The sequence below is a fragment of the Salmo salar genome, chromosome ssa27 (genome assembly GCF_905237065.1).
Source record: "Salmo salar chromosome ssa27, Ssal_v3.1, whole genome shotgun sequence".
Taxonomy (NCBI): domain Eukaryota; kingdom Metazoa; phylum Chordata; class Actinopteri; order Salmoniformes; family Salmonidae; genus Salmo; species Salmo salar.
The window spans coordinates 44,643,372-44,667,755 of record NC_059468.1 but is presented as its reverse complement, the minus strand read 5'-3'; the positions used below and the strand labels follow the sequence as shown (position 1 = coordinate 44,667,755).

The following is a 24,384-nucleotide window of genomic DNA, read 5'->3' as shown; positions in this document are numbered from 1 at the left end:
CCTCAGACCAGGTAGACTGGGGACAGGCTGGAGTCATCAGACCAGGTAGACTGGGGACAGGCTGGAGTCCTCAGACCAGGTAGACTGGGGACAGGCTGGAGTCATCAGACCAGGTAGACTGGGGACAGGCTGGAGTCCTCAGACCAGGTAGACTGGGGACAGGCTGGAGTCCTCAGACCAGGTAGACTGGGGACAGGCTGGAGTCCTCAGACCAGGTAGACCAGGTAGACTGGGGACAGGCTGGAGTCCTCAGACCAGGTAGACTGGGGACAGGCTGGAGTCCTCAGACCAGGTGGACTGGGGACAGGCTGGAGTCCTCAGACCAGGTAGACTGGGGACAGGCTGGAGTCCTCAGACCAGGTAGACTGGGGACAGGCTGGAGTCCTCAGACCAGGTAGACTGGGGACAGGCTGGAGTCCTCAGACCAGGTAGACTGGGGACAGGCTGGAGTCATCAGACCAGGTAGACTGGGGACAGGCTGGAGTCCTCAGACCAGGTAGACTGGGGACAGGCTGGAGTCATCAGACCAGGTGGACTGGGGACAGGCTGGAGTCCTCAGACCAGGTAGACTGGGGACAGGCTGGAGTCCTCAGACCAGGTGGACCTGAGGGACAGGCTGGAGTCCTCAGACCAGGTGGACCTGAGGGATGGTCCTAGGGATCACAGAGAGCGCAGGACTTCACATCGCCAGATGATTCCATGACACGTAAAGTTAGCCAGTTGTGTCTGGGGGGTGGTTATAGCCGTCTATAGTATTTCATGAACATGTTTACATGTCTAGACAACAGTGACCCGTCCACTTAGCTAGATGTGGCTGTAGGGTGTTTATAGATGTTCTTTCACACATGACCCATCAATTGGTAAGCGTCGTCTAATAATTATAACATATTTGTACAGTATTTAGCTGGACACTTTATATTTTTGATATTGCTACTATGCAAATATGCAAGTAACTGTTTCACTGTATCTTTTACACCTTCTGTATCCCGTGCATGTGACAAAGAAACTTTGATTGTATTTGATATATTGTGTGTTTTACCAGACGGAAATGTGGAGAACAACATGACCTGCATCAAAGTCAGATTAGGATAAAGGACAAGGACTAGATAAATGTACATTTTTACCTGGAGTTTTAACTTGTCGTAGGCTACTACTTCATCACTTTTAGTCTTGAGATCTTTGGTTGTTTACTACACTACCTTACTCACTCTGTTTAGCACATGGCCTCACATGTGAATCCTTAATGAGATGGGTGGGGGCTAAGGCTTAAAGAGGGTGTGAACAATGCTGAATAGGTTTAAACAAAACTCTCCAGCAAGTGTACCAAAACATTGAAGTTGCCATTTTCTCAAAAGTGGGGTTATAAGTTTAACTTTCAGAGCAGAATTACTTTCCCAATATTACATAAGACCGAATCGAGGTGTTCGGTTACATATAGTGAAAACAATAGTGGTCCTAAAACAGATCCACAGAGACAAACTGATCAAATCAAATTTAAATCAAATGTATTTATAAAGCCCTTCTTACATCAGCTGATATCACAAAGTGCTGTACAGAAACCCAGCCTAACACCCCAAACAGCAAGCAATGCAGGTGTAGAAGCACGGTGGCTAGGAAAAACTACCTAGAAAGGCCAAAACCTAGGAAGAAACCTAGAGAGAAACCAGGCTATGAGGGGTGGCCAGTCCTCTTCTGCCTGTGCCCGGTGGAGATTATAACAGCACATGGCCTAGATGTTCAAATGTTCATAAATGACCAGCATTGTTAAATAATAATAATCATAGTAGTTGTCGAGGGTGCAACAAGTCAGTAACACAAGAGTAAGTGTCAGTTGGCTTTTTCATAGCCGATCTTTGAGAGTATCTCTACCGCTCCTGCTGTCTCTAGAGAGTTGAAAACAGCAGGTCTGGGACAGGTAGCACGTCCGGTGAATAGGTCAGGGTTCCAGCAGGTCTGGGACAACAGGTCTGGGACAGGTGGCACGTCCGGTGAACAGGTCAGGGTTCCATAGCTGCAGGCAGAACAGTTGGAACTGGAGCAGCAGCATGGCCAGGTGACCTGAGGACAGCAAGGAGTCATCAAGCCAGGTAGTACTAGGGCTCAGGTCCTCCGAGAGAGAGAAAGAAAGAAAGAGAAAGAGAGAATTAGAGAGAGCATATTTAAATTCACACAGGACACCGGAAAAGACAAGAGAAATACTCCAGATGTGACAGACTGACCCTAGCCCCCCGACACATAAACTACTGCAGCATAAATACTGGAGGCTGAGACAGGAGGGGTCAGGAGACACTGTGGCCCCATCCGATGAAACCCCCGGACAGGGCCAAACAGGTAGGATATAACCCCACCCACTTTGCCAAAGCACAGCCTCCACACCACTGGAGGGATATCTCCAACCACCAACATACCATCCCGGGACAAGGCTGAGTATAGCCCACAAAGATCTCCGCCACGGCACAGCCCAAGGGGGGGGCGCCAACCCAGACAGGAAGACCACGTCAGTGACTCAACCCACTCAAGTGACGCACCCCTCCCAGGGACGGCATGGAAGAACACCAGTAAGCCAGTGACTCAGCCCCCGTAATAGGGGTAGAGGCAGAGAATCCCAGTGGAAAGAGGGGAAACCGGCCAGGCAGAGACAGCAAGGGCGGTCCGTTGCTCCAGCCTTTCTGTTCACCTTCATACCCCTGGGCCAGACTACACTTAATCATAGGACCTACTGAAGAGATATGTCTTCAGTAAAGACTTAAAGGTTGAGACTGAGTCTGCGTCTCTCACATGGGTAGGCAGACTATTACATAAAAATGGAGCTCTATAGGAGAAAGCCCTGCCTCCAGCTGTTTGCTTAGAAATTCTAGGAACAATTAGGAGGCCTGCGTCTTGTGACCGTAGCGTACGTGTAGGTATGTACGGCAGGACCAAATCGGAAAGATAGGTAGGAGCAAGCCCATGTAATGCTTTGTAGGTTAGCAGTGAAACCTTGAAATCAACCCTAGCCTTAACAGGAAGCCAGCGTAGGGAGGCTATCACTGGAGTAATATGATAACATTTTTTGGTTCTAGTCAAGATTCTAGCAGCAGTGTTTAGCACTAACTTGCCTTAACAGGAAGGCAGGACTGATATCTTTCCTGACAGATTATATGATCAAATATGTTGGTTCTAGTGAAGATTCTAGCAGCCGTGTTTAGCACAAACTGAAGTTTATTTAGTGCTTTATCCGGGTATCTGGAAAGTATAGCATTGCAGTAGTCTAACCTAGAAGTGACAAAAGCATGGATACATTTTTCTGCATAATTTCTGGACAGAAAGTTTCTGATTTTTGCAATGTTACATAGATGGAAAAAAGCTGTCCTTGAATAAGTCTTGATATGTTCGTCAAAAGAGAGATCAGGGTCCAGAGTAACGCCGAGGTCCTTCACAGTTTTATTTGACATGACTGTACAACCATTAAGATGAATTGTCAGATTCAACAGAAGATCTCTTTGTTTCTTGGGACCTAGAACTAGGACCTCTGTTTTGTCCGAGTTTAAAAGTAAAACATTTGCCTCCATCCACTTCCTTATGTCTGAAACACAGGCTTCTAGCGAGGGCAATTTTGGGGCTTCACCATGTTTCATTGAAATGTACAGCTGTGTGTCGTCCGCATAGCAGTGAAAGTTAACATTATGATTCCGAATGACATCACCAAGAGGTAAAATATATAGTGAAAACAATAGTGGTCCTAAAACGGAACCTTGAGGAACACTGAAATTTACAGTTGATTTGTCAGAGGACAAACCATTCACAGAGACAAACTGATATTTTTCCGACAGATAAGATCTAAACCAGGCCAGAACTTGTCCGTGTAGACCAATTTGGGTTTCCAATCTCTCCAAAAGAATGTGGTGATCGATGGTATCAAAATCAGCACTAAGGTCTAGGAGCACGAGGACAGATGCAGAGCCTCGGTCTGACGCCATTAAAAGGTAATTTACCACCTTCACGAGTGCAGTCTCAGTGCTATGATGGGGTCAAAAACCAGACTGGAGCGTTATATTATGTGTCTTCAGGAAGGCAGCGAGTTGTTGCCCAACAGTTTTTACATGTTTTTTTTTGGTTTTTTTTAGGAATTGGAGATTCGATATAGGCCAATAGTTTTTGTTTTATTTTCTAGGTTAAGGTTTGGCTTTTTCAAGAGAGGCTCTGCCACTTTTAGTGAGTTTGGTTCACATCTGGAGGATAGGGACCCGTTTATTATGTTCAGTATAGGAGGTCCAAGCAGAGGAAGCATCTCTTTCAGTAGTTTAGTTGGAATAGGGTCCAGTATGCAGCTTGACGGTGTAGAGGCCTTGACTATTTTAGTGAAAGTGTTGAGAGATACAGTGAGGGGAAAAAAGTATTTGATCCCCTGCTGATTTTGTACGTTTGCCCACTGACAAAGAAATGATCAGTCTATAATTTTAATGGTTTATTTGAACAGTGAGAGATAGAATAACAACAAAAACATCCAGAAAAACTCATGTCAAAAATGTTATAAATTGATTTGCGTTTTAATGAGGGAAATAAGTATTTGAACCCCTCTCAATCAGAAAGATTTCTGGCTCCCAGGTGTCTTTTATACAGGTAACGATCTGAGATTAGGAGCACACTCTTAAAGGGAGTGCTCCTAATCCCAGCTTGTTACCTGTATAAAAGACACCTGGCCACAGAAGCAATCAATCAATCAGATTCCAAACTCTCCACCATGGCCAAGACCAAAGAGCTCTCCAAGGATGTCTGGGACAAGATTGTAGACCTACACAAGGCTGGAATGGGCTACAAGACCATCGCCAAGCATCCTGGTGAGAAGGTGACAACAGTTGGTGCGATTATTCGCAAATGAAAGAAACACAAAAGAACTGTCAATCTCCCTCGGCCTGGGGCTCCATGCAAGATCTCACCTCGTGGAGTTGCAATGATCATGAGAACGGTGAGGAATCAGCTCAGAACTACACAGGGGGATCTTGTCAATGATCTCAAGGCAGCTGGGACCATAGTCACCAAGAAAACAATTGGTGACACACTACGCCGTGAAGGACTGAAATCCTGCAGCGCCCGCAAGGTCCCCTTGCTCAAGAAAGCACATATACATGCCCATCTGAAGTTTTCCAATGAACATCTGAATGATTCAGAGGACAACTGGGTGAAAGTGTTGAGGTCAGATGAGACCAAAATGGAGCTCTTTGGCATCAACTCAACTCGCCGTGTTTGGAGGAGGAGGAATGCTGCCTTTGACCCCAAGAACACCATCCCCCACTGTCAAACATGGAGGTGGAAACATTATGCTTTGGGGGTGTTTTTCTGCTAAGGGGACAGGACAAATTCACCGCATCAAAGGGACGATGGACGGGGCCATGTACCGTCAAATCTTGGGTGAGAACCTCCTTCCCTCAGCCAGGGCATTGAAAATGGGTCGTGGATGGGTATTCCAGAATGACAATGACCAAAAACACACGGCCAAGGCAACAAAGGAGTGGCTCAAGAAGAAGCACATTAAGGTCCTGGAGTGGCCTAGCCAGTCTCCAGACCTTAATCCCATAGAAAATCTGTGGAGGGAGCTGAAGGTTTGAGTTGCCAAACGCCAGGCTCGAAACCTTAATGACTTGGACAAGATCTGCAAAGAGGAGTGGGACAAAATCCCTCCTGAGATGTGTTCAATCCTGGTGGCCAACTACAAGAAACATCTGACCTCTGTGATTGCCAACAAGGGTATTGCCACCAAGTACTAGGTCATGTTTTTCAGAGGGGTCAAATACTTTTTTCCCTCATTAAAATGCAAATCAATTTATAACATTTTTGACATGCATTTTTCTGGATTTTTTTGTTGTTAAATTCTGTCTCTCACTGTTCAAATAAACCTACCATTAAAATTATAGACTGATCATTTCTTTGTCAGTGGGCAAACGTACAAAATCAGCAGGGGATCAAATACTTTTTTCCCCTCTCACTGTACAGGATAAAAAGAAAACTTGAGTGGCTTCATTGATCCCAGGTCCTGTTAGTTCTGTGCAGACAACTGAGCTTTGAAGAAATACGCATATTCAAAGACGAAGAGTACATAAAATGAATTCTAATGATCTATTCGTCAAAGTTAATGACTTCATCACTGCTGAAGTGAAGGCCATCCTCACTTGGGGAACGCTGCTTTTTTAGTTAGCTTTGCGACATTTAAAAAAAAAAAAAAAAACGATTGAGAATGTTTTCATTCTCCTCAATCAGGTTGGAAAAGTGGCCTTGGTCGAGCAGCAGTGAGGGCTCTTCGATTTTGCATCTTTCCAAGCTGGTTGGAAGACTTCCAGTTTCGTGGTCCCCTGTTTAGGTGATTGTTGTTCTCCGACGTCCTTAGTGGAGGGAGTCTAGGAATAATTGAGTTGTCTCAGAATTCATAGCGTAGCTTTTGATAATCCTTGGTTGGGATCTGAGCATATTATTTATTGCGATTGTAAGATGGTGGCCCGATAGTCCAGGATTATGAGGAAAAACATTAAGATCCACAACATTTATTCCACAGAGCAAAACTAGGTCCAGAGTATGACTGTGGCAGTGAGTAGGTCCAGAGACATGTTGGATAAACCCCACTGACATCATTATATAGTTGAGTTGACAGCATTATATAGTAGACAGCATTATATAGTAGACAGCATTATATAGTAGACAGCATTATATAGTAGACAGCATTATATAGTTGACAGCATTATATAGTAGACAGCATTATATAGTAGACAGCATTATATAGTTGACAGCATTATATAGTAGACAGCATTATATAGTTGATCTGACAGCATTATATAGTAGACAGCATTATATAGTTGACAGCATTATATAGTTGATGACAGCATTATATAGTAGACAGCATTATATAGTAGACAGCATTATATAGTAGACAGCATTATATAGTTGACAGCATTATATAGTAGACAGCATTATATAGTAGACAGCATTATATAGTAGACAGCATTATATAGTAGACAGCATTATATAGTAGACAGCATTATATAGTAGACAGCATTATATAGTTGACAGCATTATATAGTTGACAGCATTATATAGTAGACAGCATTATATAGTAGACAGCATTATATAGTAGACAGCATTATATAGTTGACAGCATTATATAGTAGACAGCATTATATAGTAGACAGCATTATATAGTTGATCTGACAGCATTATATAGTAGACAGCATTATATAGTAGACAGCATTATATAGTAGACAGCATTATATAGTTGATCTGACAGCATTATATAGTTGACAGCATTATAAAGGTGATCTGACACCATTATATAGTAGACAGCATTATATAGTAGACAGCATTATATAGTAGACAGTATTATATAGTAGACAGCATTATATAGTAGACAGCATTATATAGTAGACAACATTATATAGTAGACAGCATTATATAGTTGACAGCATTATATAGTAGACAGCATTATATAGTTGACAGCATTATATAGTAGACAGCATTATATAGTAGACAGCATTATATAGTAGACAGCATTATATAGTTGATCTGACAGCATTATATAGTAGACAGCATTATATAGTAGACAGCATTATATAGTAGACAGCATTATATAGTTGACAGCATTATATAGTTGACAGCATTATATAGTAGACAGCATTATATAGTTGACAGCATTATATAGTTGACAGCATTATATAGTAGACAGCATTATATAGTAGACAGCATTATATAGTAGACAGCATTATATAGTAGACAGCATTATATAGTTGACAGCATTATATAGTAGACAGCATTATATAGTAGACAGCATTATATAGTAGACAGCATTATATAGTAGACAGCATTATATAGTAGACAACATTATATAGATGACAGCATTATATAGTTGACAGCATTATATAGTAGACAGCATTATATAGTTGACCTGACAGCATTATATAGTTGACAGCATTATATAGTAGACAGCATTATATAGTAGACAGCATTATATAGTTGACAGCATTATATAGTAGACAGCATTATATAGTTGACAGCATTATATAGTAGACAGCATTATATAGTTGACAGCATTATATAGTAGACAGCATTATATAGTTGACAGCATTATATAGTTGACAGCATTATATAGCTGACAGCATTATATAGTAGACAGCATTATATAGTAGACAGCATTATATAGTAGACAGCATTATATAGTTGACAGCATTATATAGCTGACAGCATTATATAGTAGACAGCATTATATAGTAGACAGCATTATATAGTAGACAGCATTATATAGTTGACAGCATTATATAGTTGACAGCATTATAAAGTTGATCTGACAGCATTATATAGTTGACAGCATTATATAGTAGACAGCATTATATAGTAGACAGCATTATATAGTTGATCTGACAGCATTATATAGTTGACAGCATTATATAGTTGATCTGACAGCATTATATAGTTGACAGCATTATAAAGTTGATCTGACAGCATTATATAGTAGACAGCATTATATAGTAGACAGCATTATATAGTAGACAGTATTATATAGTAGACAGCATTATATAGTAGACAGCATTATATAGTAGACAACATTATATAGTAGACAGCATTATATAGTTGACAGCATTATATAGTAGACAGCATTATATAGTTGACAGCATTATATAGTAGACAGCATTATATAGTAGACAGCATTATATAGTAGACAGCATTATATAGTTGATCTGACAGCATTATATAGTAGACAGCATTATATAGTAGACAGCATTATATAGTAGACAGCATTATAAAGTAGACAGCATTATATAGTTGACAGCATTATATAGTTGACAGCATTATATAGTTGACAGCATTATATAGTTGATCTGACAGCATTATATAGTAGACAGCATTATATAGTAGACAGCATTATATAGTAGACAGCATTATAAAGTAGACAGCATTATATAGTTGACAGCATTATATAGTAGACAGCATTATATAGTAGACAGCATTATAAAGTAGACAGCATTATATAGTTGACAGCATTATATAGTTGACAGCATTATATAGTAGACAGCATTATATAGTAGACAGCATTATATAGTAGACAGCATTATATAGTTGACAGCATTATATAGCTGACAGCATTATATAGTTGATCTGACAGCATTATATAGTTGACAGCATTATATAGTAGACAGCATTATATAGTTGACAGCATTATATAGTAGACAGCATTATATAGTTGACAGCATTATATAGTTGACAGCATTATATAGTTGACAGCATTATATAGTAGACAGCATTATATAGTAGACAGCATTATATAGTTGACAGCATTATATAGTTGACAGCATTATAAAGTAGACAGCATTATATAGTAGACAGCATTATATAGTTGACAGCATTATATAGTTGACAGCATTATATAGTTGACAGCATTATATAGTAGACAGCATTATATAGTAGACAGCATTATATAGTTGACAGCATTATATAGTTGACAGCATTATATAGTAGACAGCATTATATAGTTGACAGCATTATATAGTAGACAGCATTATATAGTAGACAGCATTATATAGTAGACAACATTATATAGATGACAGCATTATATAGTTGACAGCATTATATAGTAGACAGCATTATATAGTTGACAGCATTATAAAGTAGACAGCATTATATAGTAGACAGCATTATATAGTTGACAGCATTATATAGTTGACAGCATTATATAGTTGACAGCATTATATAGTAGACAGCATTATATAGTAGACAGCATTATATAGTTGACAGCATTATATAGTTGACAGCATTATATAGTAGACAGCATTATATAGTTGACAGCATTATATAGTAGACAGCATTATATAGTAGACAGCATTATATAGTAGACAACATTATATAGATGACAGCATTATATAGTTGACAGCATTATATAGTAGACAGCATTATATAGTTGACAGCATTATATAGTTGACAGCATTATATAGTAGACAGCATTATATAGTTGACAGCATTATATAGTAGACAGCATTATATAGTAGACAGCATTATATAGTAGACAACATTATATAGATGACAGCATTATATAGTTGACAGCATTATATAGTAGACAGCATTATATAGTTGACCTGACAGCATTATATAGTTGACAGCATTATATAGTAGACAGCATTATATAGTTGACAGCATTATATAGCTGACAGCATTATATAGTTGATCTGACAGCATTATATAGTTGACAGCATTATATAGTAGACAGCATTATATAGTTGACAGCATTATGTAGTAGACAGCATTATATAGTTGACAGCATTATATAGTAGACAGCATTATATAGTAGACAGCATTATATAGTAGACAGCATTATATAGTAGACAGCATTATATAGTAGACAGCATTATATAGTTGACAGCATTATATAGTAGACAGCATTATATAGTTGACAGCATTATATAGTAGACAGCATTATATAGTTGACCTGACAGCATTATATAGTTGACAGCATTATATAGTTGACAGCATTATATAGTAGACAGCATTATATAGTTGACAGCATTATATAGCTGACAGCATTATATAGTTGATCTGACAGCATTATATAGTTGACAGCATTATATAGTTGACAGCATTATATAGTTGACAGCATTATATAGTTGACAGCATTATATAGTTGACAGCATTATATAGTTGACAGCATTATATAGTTGACAGCATTATATAGTTGACAGCATTATATAGTTGACAGCATTATATAGTTGACAGCATTATATAGTTGACAGCATTATATAGTTGACAGCATTATATAGTAGACAGCATTATATAGTTGACAGCATTATATAGATGACAGCATTATATAGTTGATCTGACAGCATTATATAGTTGACAGCATTATATAGTTGACAGCATTATATAGTACACAGCATTATATAGTTGACAGCATTATATAGTAGACAGCATTATATAGTAGACAGCATTATATAGTAGACAGCATTATATAGTTGACAGCATTATATAGTTGACAGCATTATATAGTAGACAGCATTATATAGTTGATCTGACAGCATTATATAGTAGACAGCATTATATAGTAGACAGCATTATATAGTAGACAGCATTATATAGTAGACAGCATTATATAGTAGACAGCATTATATAGTAGACAACATTATATAGATGACAGCATTATATAGTTGACAGCATTATATAGTTGACAGCACTATATAGTTGACAGCATTATATAGTAGACAGCATTATATAGTAGACAGCATTATATAGTAGACAGCATTATATAGTAGACAACATTATATAGATGACAGCATTATATAGTTGACAGCATTATATAGTAGACAGCATTATATAGTTGACCTGACAGCATTATATAGTAGACAGCATTATATAGTAGACAGCATTATATAGTAGACAGCATTATATAGTAGACAGCATTATATAGTTGATCTGACAGCATTATATAGTTGACAGCATTATAAAGTTGATCTGACAGCATTATATAGTAGACAGCATTATATAGTAGACAGCATTATATAGTAGACAGCATTATATAGTAGACAGCATTATATAGTAGACAGCATTATATAGTAGACAGTATTATATAGTAGACAGCATTATATAGTAGACAGCATTATATAGTAGACAGTATTATATAGTAGACAGCATTATATAGTAGACAGCATTATATAGTAGACAGCATTATATAGTAGACAGTATTATATAGTAGACAGCATTATATAGTAGACAGCATTATATAGTAGACAGCATTATATAGTAGACAGCATTATATAGTAGACAGTATTATATAGTAGACAGTATTATATAGTAGACAGTATTATATAGTAGACAGCATTATATAGTAGACAGCATTATATAGTAGACAACATTATATAGTAGACAGCATTATATAGTTGACAGCATTATATAGTAGACAGCATTATATAGTTGACAGCATTATATAGTAGACAGCATTATATAGTAGACAGCATTATATAGTAGACAGCATTATATAGTTGATCTGACAGCATTATATAGTAGACAGCATTATATAGTTGACAGCATTATATAGTAGACAGTATTATATAGTAGACAGCATTATATAGTAGACAGCATTATAAAGTAGACAGCATTATATAGTTGACAGCATTATATAGTTGACAGCATTATATAGTAGACAGCATTATATAGTTGACAGCATTATATAGTTGACAGCATTATATAGTAGACAGCATTATATAGTAGACAGCATTATATAGTAGACAGCATTATATAGTAGACAACATTATATAGATGACAGCATTATATAGTTGACAGCATTATATAGTAGACAGCATTATATAGTTGACCTGACAGCATTATATAGTAGACAGCATTATATAGTAGACAGCATTATATAGTAGACAGCATTATATAGTTGACAGCATTATATAGCTGACAGCATTATATAGTTGATCTGACAGCATTATATAGTTGACAGCATTATATAGTTGACAGCATTATATAGTACACAGCATTATATAGTTGACAGCATTATATAGTAGACAGCATTATATAGTTGACAGCATTATATAGTTGACAGCATTATATAGTAGACAGCATTATATAGTTGATCTGACAGCATTATATAGTTGACAGCATTATATAGTAGACAGCATTATATAGTTGACAGCATTATATAGTAGACAGCATTATATAGTTGACAGCATTATATAGTTGACAGCATTATATAGTAGACAGCATTATATAGTTGACAGCATTATATAGTTGACAGCATTATATAGTAGACAGCATTATATAGTAGACAGCATTATATAGTAGACAACATTATATAGTAGACAGCATTATATAGTAGACAGCATTATATAGTAGACAGCATTATATAGTTGACAGCATTATATAGTAGACAGCATTATATAGTAGACAGCATTATATAGTAGACAGCATTATATAGTTGACAGCATTATATAGTTGACAGCATTATATAGTAGACAGCATTATATAGTAGACAGCATTATATAGTAGACAACATTATATAGTAGACAGCATTATATAGTTGACAGCATTATATAGTAGACAGCATTATATAGTAGACAGCATTATATAGTTGACAGCATTATATAGTTGACAGCATTATATAGTAGACAGCATTATATAGTTGACAGCATTATATAGTTGACAGCATTATATAGTAGACAGCATTATATAGTAGACAGCATTATATAGTTGACAGCATTATATAGTTGACAGCATTATATAGTAGACAGCATTATATAGTAGACAGCATTATATAGTAGACAACATTATATAGTAGACAGCATTATATAGTTGACAGCATTATATAGTAGACAGCATTATATAGTAGACAGCATTATATAGTAGACAGCATTATATAGTAGACAGCATTATATAGTTGACAGCATTATATAGTAGACAGCATTATATAGTAGACAGCATTATATAGTAGACAGCATTATATAGTTGACCTGACAGCATTATATAGTAGACAGCATTATATAGTAGACAGCATTATATAGTAGACAGCATTATATAGTTGACCTGACAGCATTATATAGTAGACAGCATTATATAGTAGACAGCATTATATAGTAGACAGCATTATATAGTTGACAGCATTATATAGTTGACAGCATTATATAGTAGACAGCATTATATAGTTGATCTGACAGCATTATATAGTTGACAGCATTATATAGTAGACAGCATTATATAGTTGACAGCATTATATAGTAGACAGCATTATATAGTTGACAGCATTATATAGTTGACAGCATTATATAGTAGACAGCATTATATAGTTGACAGCATTATATAGTTGACAGCATTATATAGTAGACAGCATTATATAGTAGACAGCATTATATAGTAGACAACATTATATAGTAGACAGCATTATATAGTTGACAGCATTATATAGTAGACAGCATTATATAGTAGACAGCATTATATAGTAGACAGCATTATATAGTAGACAGCATTATATAGTTGACAGCATTATATAGTTGACAGCATTATATAGTAGACAGCATTATATAGTAGACAGCATTATATAGTAGACAACATTATATAGTAGACAGCATTATATAGTTGACAGCATTATATAGTAGACAGCATTATATAGTAGACAGCATTATATAGTTGACAGCATTATATAGTTGACAGCATTATATAGTAGACAGCATTATATAGTTGACAGCATTATATAGTTGACAGCATTATATAGTAGACAGCATTATATAGTAGACAGCATTATATAGTTGACAGCATTATATAGTTGACAGCATTATATAGTAGACAGCATTATATAGTAGACAACATTATATAGTAGACAGCATTATATAGTTGACAGCATTATATAGTAGACAGCATTATATAGTAGACAGCATTATATAGTAGACAGCATTATATAGTAGACAGCATTATATAGTTGACAGCATTATATAGTAGACAGCATTATATAGTAGACAGCATTATATAGTAGACAGCATTATATAGTTGACCTGACAGCATTATATAGTAGACAGCATTATATAGTAGACAGCATTATATAGTAGACAGCATTATATAGTTGACCTGACAGCATTATATAGTAGACAGCATTATATAGTAGACAGCATTATATAGTAGACAGCATTATATAGTTGACAGCATTATATAGTTGACAGCATTATATAGTAGACAGCATTATATAGTTGACCTGACAGCATTATATAGTAGACAGCATTATATAGTAGACAGCATTATATAGTTGACAGCATTATATAGCTGACAGCATTATATAGTAGACAACATTATATAGTAGACAGCATTATATAGTAGACAGCATTATATAGTAGACAGCATTATATAGTAGACAGCATTATATAGTTGACAGCATTATATAGCTGACAGCATTATATAGTAGACAGCATTATATAGTAGACAGCATTATATAGTAGACAGCATTATATAGTTGACAGCATTATATAGCTGACAGCATTATATAGTAGACAGCATTATATAGTAGACAGCATTATATAGTAGACAGCATTATATAGCTGACAGCATTATATAGTAGACAACATTATATAGTAGACAGCATTATATAGTAGACAGCATTATATAGTAGACAGCATTATATAGTTGACAGCATTATATAGTAGACAGCATTATATAGTAGACAGCATTATATAGTATGACAGCATTATATAGTAGACAGCATTATATAGTAGACAGCATTATATAGTTGACAGCATTATATAGTAGACAGCATTATATAGTAGACAGCATTATATAGTTGACAGCATTATATAGTTGACAGCATTATATAGTTGACAGCATTATATAGTAGACAGCATTATATAGTTGACAGCATTATATAGTTGACAGCATTATATAGTTGACAGCATTATATAGTAGACAGCATTATATAGTTGACAGCATTATATAGTTGATCTGACAGCATTATATAGTTGACAGCATTATATAGTAGACAGCATTATATAGTAGACAGCATTATATAGTTGACAGCATTATATAGTTGACAGCATTATATAGTAGACAGCATTATATAGTTGACCTGACAGCATTATATAGTAGACAGCATTATATAGTAGACAGCATTATATAGTAGACAGCATTATATAGTTGACAGCATTATATAGCTGACAGCATTATATAGTAGACAGCATTATATAGTAGACAGCATTATATAGTAGACAGCATTATATAGTTGACAGCATTATATAGCTGACAGCATTATATAGTAGACAGCATTATATAGTTGACAGCATTATATAGTTGATCTGACAGCATTATATAGTACACAGCATTATATAGTTGACAGCATTATATAGTAGACAGCATTATATAGTAGACAGCATTATATAGTTGACAGCATTATATAGTAGACAGCATTATATAGTAGACAGCATGTCTTTCTAGAAGTCATGAGAATATCGTCCGGCTGCGGGGGAGATTTATACTACTATCTGTATTTACTGGTGACACAGACGCTGTTTCATCCTTTCCTACTCTTACATTGCCCAACGACTGTGTCTGAAGCCCGATCTTGCAACTCTGCTCTCCTCACCATAATGTGATCGTTCTCCTGTATATTACAGCAACTGCAGTGACAAGGTGTTACTTAGAGGAGGTCCTGCAGATCTACGGTAGAGAAAGTGTCCGGGGAAGAAAAAAAAAAGATGATTTAAAAAAAAAAAGTTGTGTGTGGACAAAAATAAGACGTTTGTTAACTTGTTTAATACAGAGTTTGATTAAATGGTTATTAAGAGTAAAAAGCTAAAAGAAAAAAAGTTTGTCAGGTAGTCAAGTAGCAACAAGTAGCACAGAGACAATGTGGAAGTCTGTCACCATGTCCGAATGAGGTGAGCTGGGATCTCCACTCTAACCTCGTTAACGAAGCCCACTTCACCTGGGCCAATTCTCTTCTGCAAGGCAACCAGCCAATGGTTAATCAATTTAAATAACAAGGACGAGAAACAAAAAACAAACCAAGGTAAATAATGCAAAATCTCTCTCTCTCTCTCTCTCTCTCTCTCTCTGTCTCTCTCTGTCTCTCTCTGTCTCTGTCTCTGTCTCTCTCTCTCTCTCTCTCTCTCTCTCTCTCTCTCTGTCTCTCTCTGTCTCTCTCTGTCTCTGTCTCTCTCTCTCTCTCTCTCTCTCTGTCTCTCTCTCTGTCTCTCTCTGTCTCTCTCTGTCTCTGTCTCTCTCTGTCTCTCTCTGTCTCTGTCTCTCTCTCTGTCTCTCTCTCTGTCTCTCTCTGTCTCTGTCTCTCTCTGTCTCTGTCTCTCTCTCTCTGTCTCTCTCTCTCGCTGTCTCTCTCTCTCTGTCTCTCTCTGTCTCTGTCTCTGTCTCTGTCTCTCTCTCTGTCTCTCTCTCTGTCTCTCTCTGTCTCTCTCTCTCTCTGTCTCTCTCTGTCTCTGTCTCATCTCTGTCTCTCTCTCTGTCTCTCTCTCTGTCTCTCTCTGTCTCTCTCTGTCTCTGTCTCTCTCTCTGTCTCTCTCTCTGTCTCTCTCTGTCTCTCTCTGTCTCTCTCTCTCTCTGTCTCTCTCTCTGTCTCTCTCTCTCTCTGTCTCTCTCTCTCTCTGTCTCTCTCTCTGTCTCTCTCTGTCTCTGTCTCTGTCTCTCTCTCTGTCTCTCTCTGTCTCTCTCTCTCTGTCTCTCTCTGTCTCTGTCTCTCTCTCTGTCTCTCTCTCTCTGTCTCTCTCTCTCTCTCTCTCTCTCTCTGTCTCTCTCTCTGTCTCTCTCTCTGTCTCTCTCTGTCTCTGTCTCTCTCTCTCTCTCTCTACATCATGTTATCTGGTGTGGAAGGGCTTCATATATTCCGCTCCACAAAAGCCGTGGAGCGAAAGTCTCAGAGCGAGTGACGTCACCGATTGAAACACCATTAGAGCTAACTAGCTAGCCATTTCACACCGGTTACAGACACACCACTCTCCCACCATCACGGACACACACTTTCTAAAATCTCAAAACTCAAACACACACACAATCACACCTGCCCACCCACGCTTCAACCTAAACACACACCCTCCAAACTCCAACTCAATGACAGACCTTGACCCTTCGCTCTGTCTCTCTGTCTCTCTCTCTCTCTGTCTCTCTCTCTCTCTCTCTGTCTCTCTCTCTCTCCCCAGCGTTCCGCCACAATGAGTGTCCAGACCCGGGGGTTCCAGTGAATGGGAAGAGGTTTGGTGAGAACCTCCAGCTGGGCAGCTCCATCTCCTTCCTGTGTGAGGAGGGCTTTGTGAAGACCCATGGCTCTCAGACTGTCTCCTGTATCTTGAAGGATGGAAACGTGGTCTGGGACAACGCTGTGCCACGCTGTGAAGGTGAGAGGAGAGGATGTTTCCTCTTCATCTTTCTCTCTTTTCATTTGACATTTTAGTCATTTAGCAGACTCTCTTATCCACAGTGACTTGCAATTTAGTGCATTTATCTTAAGCTACTGCAGTTAGGTTAGACAACAACACATCAAAATCGTTTGAAGTACATTTGTACTAAGTCTTTATCAGCGAGGATACAAGTGGTAGTGGGAAAAGACAGATTACTTTTTTCTTTTTGGGGGGGGAGGGAGGGAGGGGTGGCGTTGGGGTGCTCCGTGAAAGCTATTTATGATTCTATCAACTGGAATGCTCTATGCAACCCAAGGTGAAATACTGCCAAAGTGATTGTTCTCTTAAACTATAAAATCACAATCCTATAGCTTTTCACTCTGTCTCTAACAGGGCCTGACATCTCCCTCCAAGACACCCAATCAGGAGTTGCCTTACCTAGCTAGCCTCTCTTTGTTTGAGTGATAAATCACCCCAGGGAGATAGTGTACTTTAGCCCCTTGTCTGTACAGTAGCTACCAAGTGGCGCAGCGGTCTAAGGCACTGCATCTCAGTGCTAGAGGCCTCACTACAGACCCTGGTTCAGCGGTTTAAGGCACTGCTTCTCAGTGCTAGAGGCGTCACTACAGACCCTGGTTCAGCGGTCTAAGGCACTGCATCTCAGTGCTAGAGGCCTCACTACAGACCCTGGTTCGATCCCGGGACGTATCACAACCAGCTATGATCGGGAGTCATATAGGGCGGCGCACAATTGGCCCAGCGCTGTCTGGGTTATGGGAAGGTTTGGCTGGAGTAGGGCCGTCATTGTAAAATATGAATTTGTTCATTACTGACTTGCCTAGTTAAATCCTAGAGGCACTGCTCACTGTGAATGTTTATTTAATAATGCAAGGTAACGCTAAAGCCATTTCCTTTCCTAAATGAATACATATCTAAGGTAGGTAGGCAGGGCAAACCCGTTTTGGTGATTTCTGGTATTCATCAAAATAAATAAATCACAGTATTTTTGGAATTGTCCAGCCGCCTGATTTTAGTACAACTTTGGAAATTAATGTTGAAAGTGTTATTATTTATTTTTTTAATCCCTTAAATTTAAGTTGAAAATTATGCCGTTGAATTTTTTTTATCCTTTATTTCAATAGGCATTTCAGTTAAGAACAAATTCTTATTTACAATGATGGCCTAGGAACAGTGGGTTACCTGCCTTGTTCAGGAGCAGAATGAGAGATTTTTACCTTGTCAGCTCAGGGGTTTGATCTATCAACCTTTCAGTTACTAGTCCAACGCTCTAACCGCTAGGCTACCTGCTGGTTACTGGCCCAACGCTCTAACCACTAGGCTACCTGCTGGTTACTGGCCCAATGCTCTAACCAGTAGGCTACCTGCTGGTTACTGGTCCAACGCTCTAACCACTAGGCTACCTGCTGGTTACTGGCCCAACGCTCTAACCACTAGGCTACCTGCTGGTTACTGGCCCAACGCTCTAACCACTAGGCTACCTGCTGGTTACTGGCCCAACGCTCTAACCACTAGGCTACCTGCTGGTTACTAGTCCAATGCTCTAACCAGTAGGCTACCTGCTGGTTACTGGCCCAACGCTCTAACCAGTAGGCTACCTGCTGGTTACTGGCCCAGCGCTCTAACCACTAGGCTACCTGCTGGTTACTGGCCCAACGCTCTAACCACTTGGCTACCTGCTGGTTACTAGCCCAACGCTCTAACCACTAGGCTACCTGCTGATTACTGGCCAAACACTCTAACCACTAGGCTACCTGCTGGTTACTGGCCCAATGCTCTAACCACTAGGCTACCTGCTGGTTACTGGCCCAACGCTCTAACCACTAGGCTACCTGCTGGTTACTGGCCCAACGCTCTAACCACTAGGCTACCTGCTGGTTACTGGTCCAACGCTCTAACCACTAGGCTACCTGCTGGTTACTAGTCCAACGCTCTAACCACTAGGCTACCTGCTGGTTACTGGCCCAACGCTCTAACCACTAGGCTACCTGCTGGTTACTGGTCCAATGCTCTAACCACTAGGCTACCTGCTGGTTACTGGTCCAACGCTCTAACCACTAGGCTACCTGCTCTAACCACTAGGCTACCTGCTGGTTACTGGCCCAATGCTCTAACCACTAGGCTACCTGCTGGTTACTAGTCCAACGCTCTAACCACTAGGCTACCTGCTGGTTACTGGCCCAACACTCTAACCACTTGGCTACCTGCTGGTTACTGGCCCAACACTCTAACCACTAGGCTACCTGCTGGTTACTGGCCCAATGCTCTAACCACTAGGCTACAACATCACAATACCCCATAATGACATCACAATACCCCATAATGACATCACAATACCCCATAATGACATCACAATACCCCATAACAACATCACAATACCCCATAATGATATCACAATACCCCATAATGACATCACAATACCCCATAATGAAAAGAAAACAGGTTTTTAGAAATATCTGGAAATGTGTTACCTTATTTACATAAGTATTCAGACCCTTTGGTATGAGACTTGAAATTGAGCTCAGGTGCTTCCTGTTTCCAATGATCATCCTTGAGATTTTCTACAACTTGATTGGAGTCCACCTGTGGTAAATTCAATTGATTGGACATGATTTGGAAAGGCACACACCTGTCTATATAAGGTCCCACAGTTGACAGTGGATGTCAGAGCAAAAACCAAGCCATGAGGTCGAAGGAATTGTCCGTAGAGCTCCAAGACAGGATTGTGTCAAGGCACAGATCTGGGGAAGGGTATCAAAACAATTCTGCTGCATTAAGGGTCCCCCAAAAATGCAGTGGCCTCCATCATTCTTAAATAGAAGAAGTTTGGAACCACCAAGACTCTTCCTAGAGCTGCCCGCCCGGCCAAACTGAGCAATCAGGGGGAGAAGGTGATTGGTCAGGGAGGTGAACAAGAACCTGATGGTCAGTCTGACAGAGCTCCAGAGATGGGAGAAAATTCCAGAAGGACAACCATCTCTGCAGCTCTCCACCAATCAGGCCTGCAGCTCTCCACCAATCAGGCCTTTATGGTAGAGTGGCCAGATGGAAAACTCTGACACCATGAGAAACAAGATCCTCTGGTCTGATGAAACCAAGATTGAACTCTTTGACCTGAATGCCAAGCATCATGTCTGGAGGAAACCTGGCACCATCCCTACGGTGAAGCATGGTGGTGGCAGCATCATGCTGTGGGGATGTTTTTTCAGTGGCAGGGACTGGTAGACTAGTCAAGATCGAGGAAAATATAAACGGAGCAAAGTACAGAGAGATCCTTGATGAAAACCTGCTCCAGAGCGCTCAGGACCTCAGACTGGGGCGATGGTTGACCTTTCCAACAGGACAATGATCCAAAGCACACAGCCAAGACAATGCAGGAGGGGCTTTGGGACAAGTCTCTGAATGTCCTTGAGTGACCCAGCCAGAGCCCAGACATGAACCCGATCGAATATCTCTGGAGAAACTTGAAAATAGATGTTCAACGATGCTCCTTATACAACCTGACAGAGCTTGAGAAACTCCCCAAATACAGGTTTGCCAAGCTTATAGTGTCATGCCCAAGATGACTTAAGACTGTAATCGCTGCTGAAAGTACTTCAACAAAGTACTGAGTACATTTAAAAAAATATGTGTTTGCTTTGTCATCATGGGGTATTGTGTGTAGATTGATGAGGGTTTTAGAATAAGGCTGTACGTTAACAACGTGGAAAAAAGTCAAGGGGTCTGTTATTCAGAGAGCCCTCCAGAGTTTCATGTGCCACTCAGTTTTATGTGGTGAAATGCAAGCTTGTGAAAATGTAGTATCACGTTTTATCCACCATAGGGACATTTGTGTAATATAACATAATTAAAGGTATTTGGGGATTTCCTACATACCCGGTCAGACAAACTCACGGATACCATTTTAATGTCTCTGCGTGCAGTTTAAAGGAAATTGAAGTTAGCATATTGTTAGCTTAGCGGAATTGGTGGAAGTCTATGGGTATCTACTAGCCAGCTCCTCTCAAACGCAGAGAAATATACTTTCTAACTACTCCAAAGCTAGCTGTTTTGTCATTTATATTCTAAAAGCTATACAAAGTTATCAATATTTTATAAATTTGTGTATTTGTTAATTTTTGCCGATCGTAAGAAGAAGCAAGACTTCCTCATTTACGGACTACTTTGGGTTCTGACTGCACTCTCTTTCCGTGAGACTTTGTGTGGTTTCGTTAAAAAAAAAATCCTGGGAGGCAGCCAACTTTGTTGCGTATTCTAGTAGCTAAAGTAGCTAGCTTGCTTGCTTATTGGCAAATCATCATAATAACCTTTAATAAATCATGTCAGACTTTGAGGTAGAAGAAGAAGGCAATATTTATTTGCGACAGATTTTACTGAGGAACCTGTACAGTTGGGCGCTGAGCAAGCACAGAGGGTGGCAGAATAAGCGGAGATGATAGACGAGCTACCAGGAGCGGTGGCGACAGACAGGTCTGAGGGGGACGGTGGGGCATGTCAACCCAACATGGCAACCGACGATGAGTGTTTGTGCTACACAGAGTCGGGACTTGTTCCTTCCGTTGATGTTCCTCTACGGCGAAGAAAAGCAGCGCACCAAGAGACTGTCTAACAAACTCTGAAGACTTTTCAGCTCATCAATCCTGGAGAAACTCAGAAATTCTTCTGTCTCAAAAATAAACTGGACCTCATGGACCTCATGGACCTGATAGACCTCATGGACCTGATAGACCTGATGGACCTCATGGACCTGATGGACCTGGTGGACCTGGTGGACCTGATGGACCTGGTGGACCTGATTGACCTGATGGACCTGGTGGACCTGATGGACCTGATGGACCTGGTGGACCTGATGGACCTGGTGGACCTGGTGGACCTGGTGGACCTGATGGACCTGGTGGACCTGATGGACCTGATGGACCTGGTGGACCTGATGGACCTGATGGACCTGATGGACCTGGTGGACCTGGTGGACCTGATGGACCTGATGGACCTGGTGGACCTGATGGACCTGATGGACCTGATGGACCTGATGGACCTGGTGGACCTGATGGACCTGGTGGACCTGATGGACCTGATGGACCTGGTGGACCTGATGGACCTGATGAACCTGGTGGACCTGGTGGACCTGATGGACCTGGTGGACCTGATGGACCTGGTGGACCTGATGGACCTGATGGACCTGATGGACCTGGTGGACCTGGTGGACCTGGTGGACCTGATGGACCTGGTGGACCTGGTGGACCTGGTGGACCTGATGGACCTGGTGGACCTGGTGGACCTGATGGACCTGGTGGACCTGATGGACCTGGTGGACCTGGTGGACCTGGTGGACCTGGTGGACCTGATGGACCTGGTGGACCTGGTGGACCTGGTGGACCTGGTGGACCTGATGGACCTGGTGGACCTGGTGGACCTGGTGGACCTGGTGGACCTGATGGACCTGGTGGACCTGATGGACCTGATGGACCTGGTGGACCTGATGGACCTGGTGGACCTGATGGACCTGATGGACCTGATGGACCTGGTGGACCTGGTGGACCTGATGGACCTGGTGGACCTGGTGGACCTGATGGACCTGGTGGACCTGATTGACCTGATGGACCTGGTGGACCTGATGGACCTGATGGACCTGGTGGACCTGATGGACCTGGTGGACCTGGTGGACCTGGTGGACCTGATGGACCTGATGGACCTGGTGGACCTGATGGACCTGGTGGACCTGATGGACCTGATGGACCTGGTGGACCTGGTGGACCTGGTGGACCTGATGGACCTGGTGGACCTGATGGACCTGATGGACCTGATGGACCTGGTGGACCTGGTGGACCTGGTGGACCTGATGGACCTGATGGACCTGATGGACCTGGTGGACCTGATGGACCTGATGGACCTGATGGACCTGGTGGACCTGATGGACCTGATGGACCTGGTGGACCTGATGGACCTGGTGGACCTGGTGGACCTGGTGGACCTGATGGACAGCTGCCTATGGACACAGTTACATTCCTGCTTGTCCCCAGCACACAGTAACAAAATAGAAAGAAGATCATAAATGTATAACTAATGTAGATTTATAACGTATGTAGATTTATACCGTATGTAGATTTATAACGTATGTAGATTTATAACGTATGTAGATTTATACCGTATGTAGATTTATACCGTATGTAGATTTATAATTGCACTTTTACTTAGATCATTTATATCTACAGTTGAAGTCAGAAGTTTACATACACCTTAGCCAAATACATTTAAACTCAGTTTCACAATTCCTGACATTTAATCCTAGTAAAAATTCCCTGTCTTAGGTCGGTTAGGATCACCACTTTTATTTTAAGAATGTGAAATGTCAGAATAATTGTAGAGAGAATGATTTATTTCAGCTTTTATTTCTTTCATCGCGTTCCGACTGGGTCAGAAGTTTATTTACACTCAATTAGTATTTGGTAGCATTGACTTTAAATTGTTGAACTTGGGTGTAATATGGCTGTTGTAGGGAGTAGACCAAGGCGCAGCGTGCTTAGTGCTCATCTTGTATTTA

At 40.1% G+C, this 24,384-nt stretch overlaps 1 protein-coding gene across 1 annotated transcript in view; it reads left to right on the top strand.

The window, feature by feature from the left end:
• The window catches only part of LOC106589158 (CUB and sushi domain-containing protein 2), an 881,306-nt gene that overhangs the window by 530,473 nt on the left and 326,449 nt on the right, over positions 1-24,384 (top strand). The window contains exon 18 of the mRNA XM_045709574.1: positions 17,628-17,822. Within this exon, the coding sequence (XP_045565530.1) occupies positions 17,628-17,822 (195 nt within the window). The remainder of the gene's footprint in view (positions 1-17,627; positions 17,823-24,384) is intronic.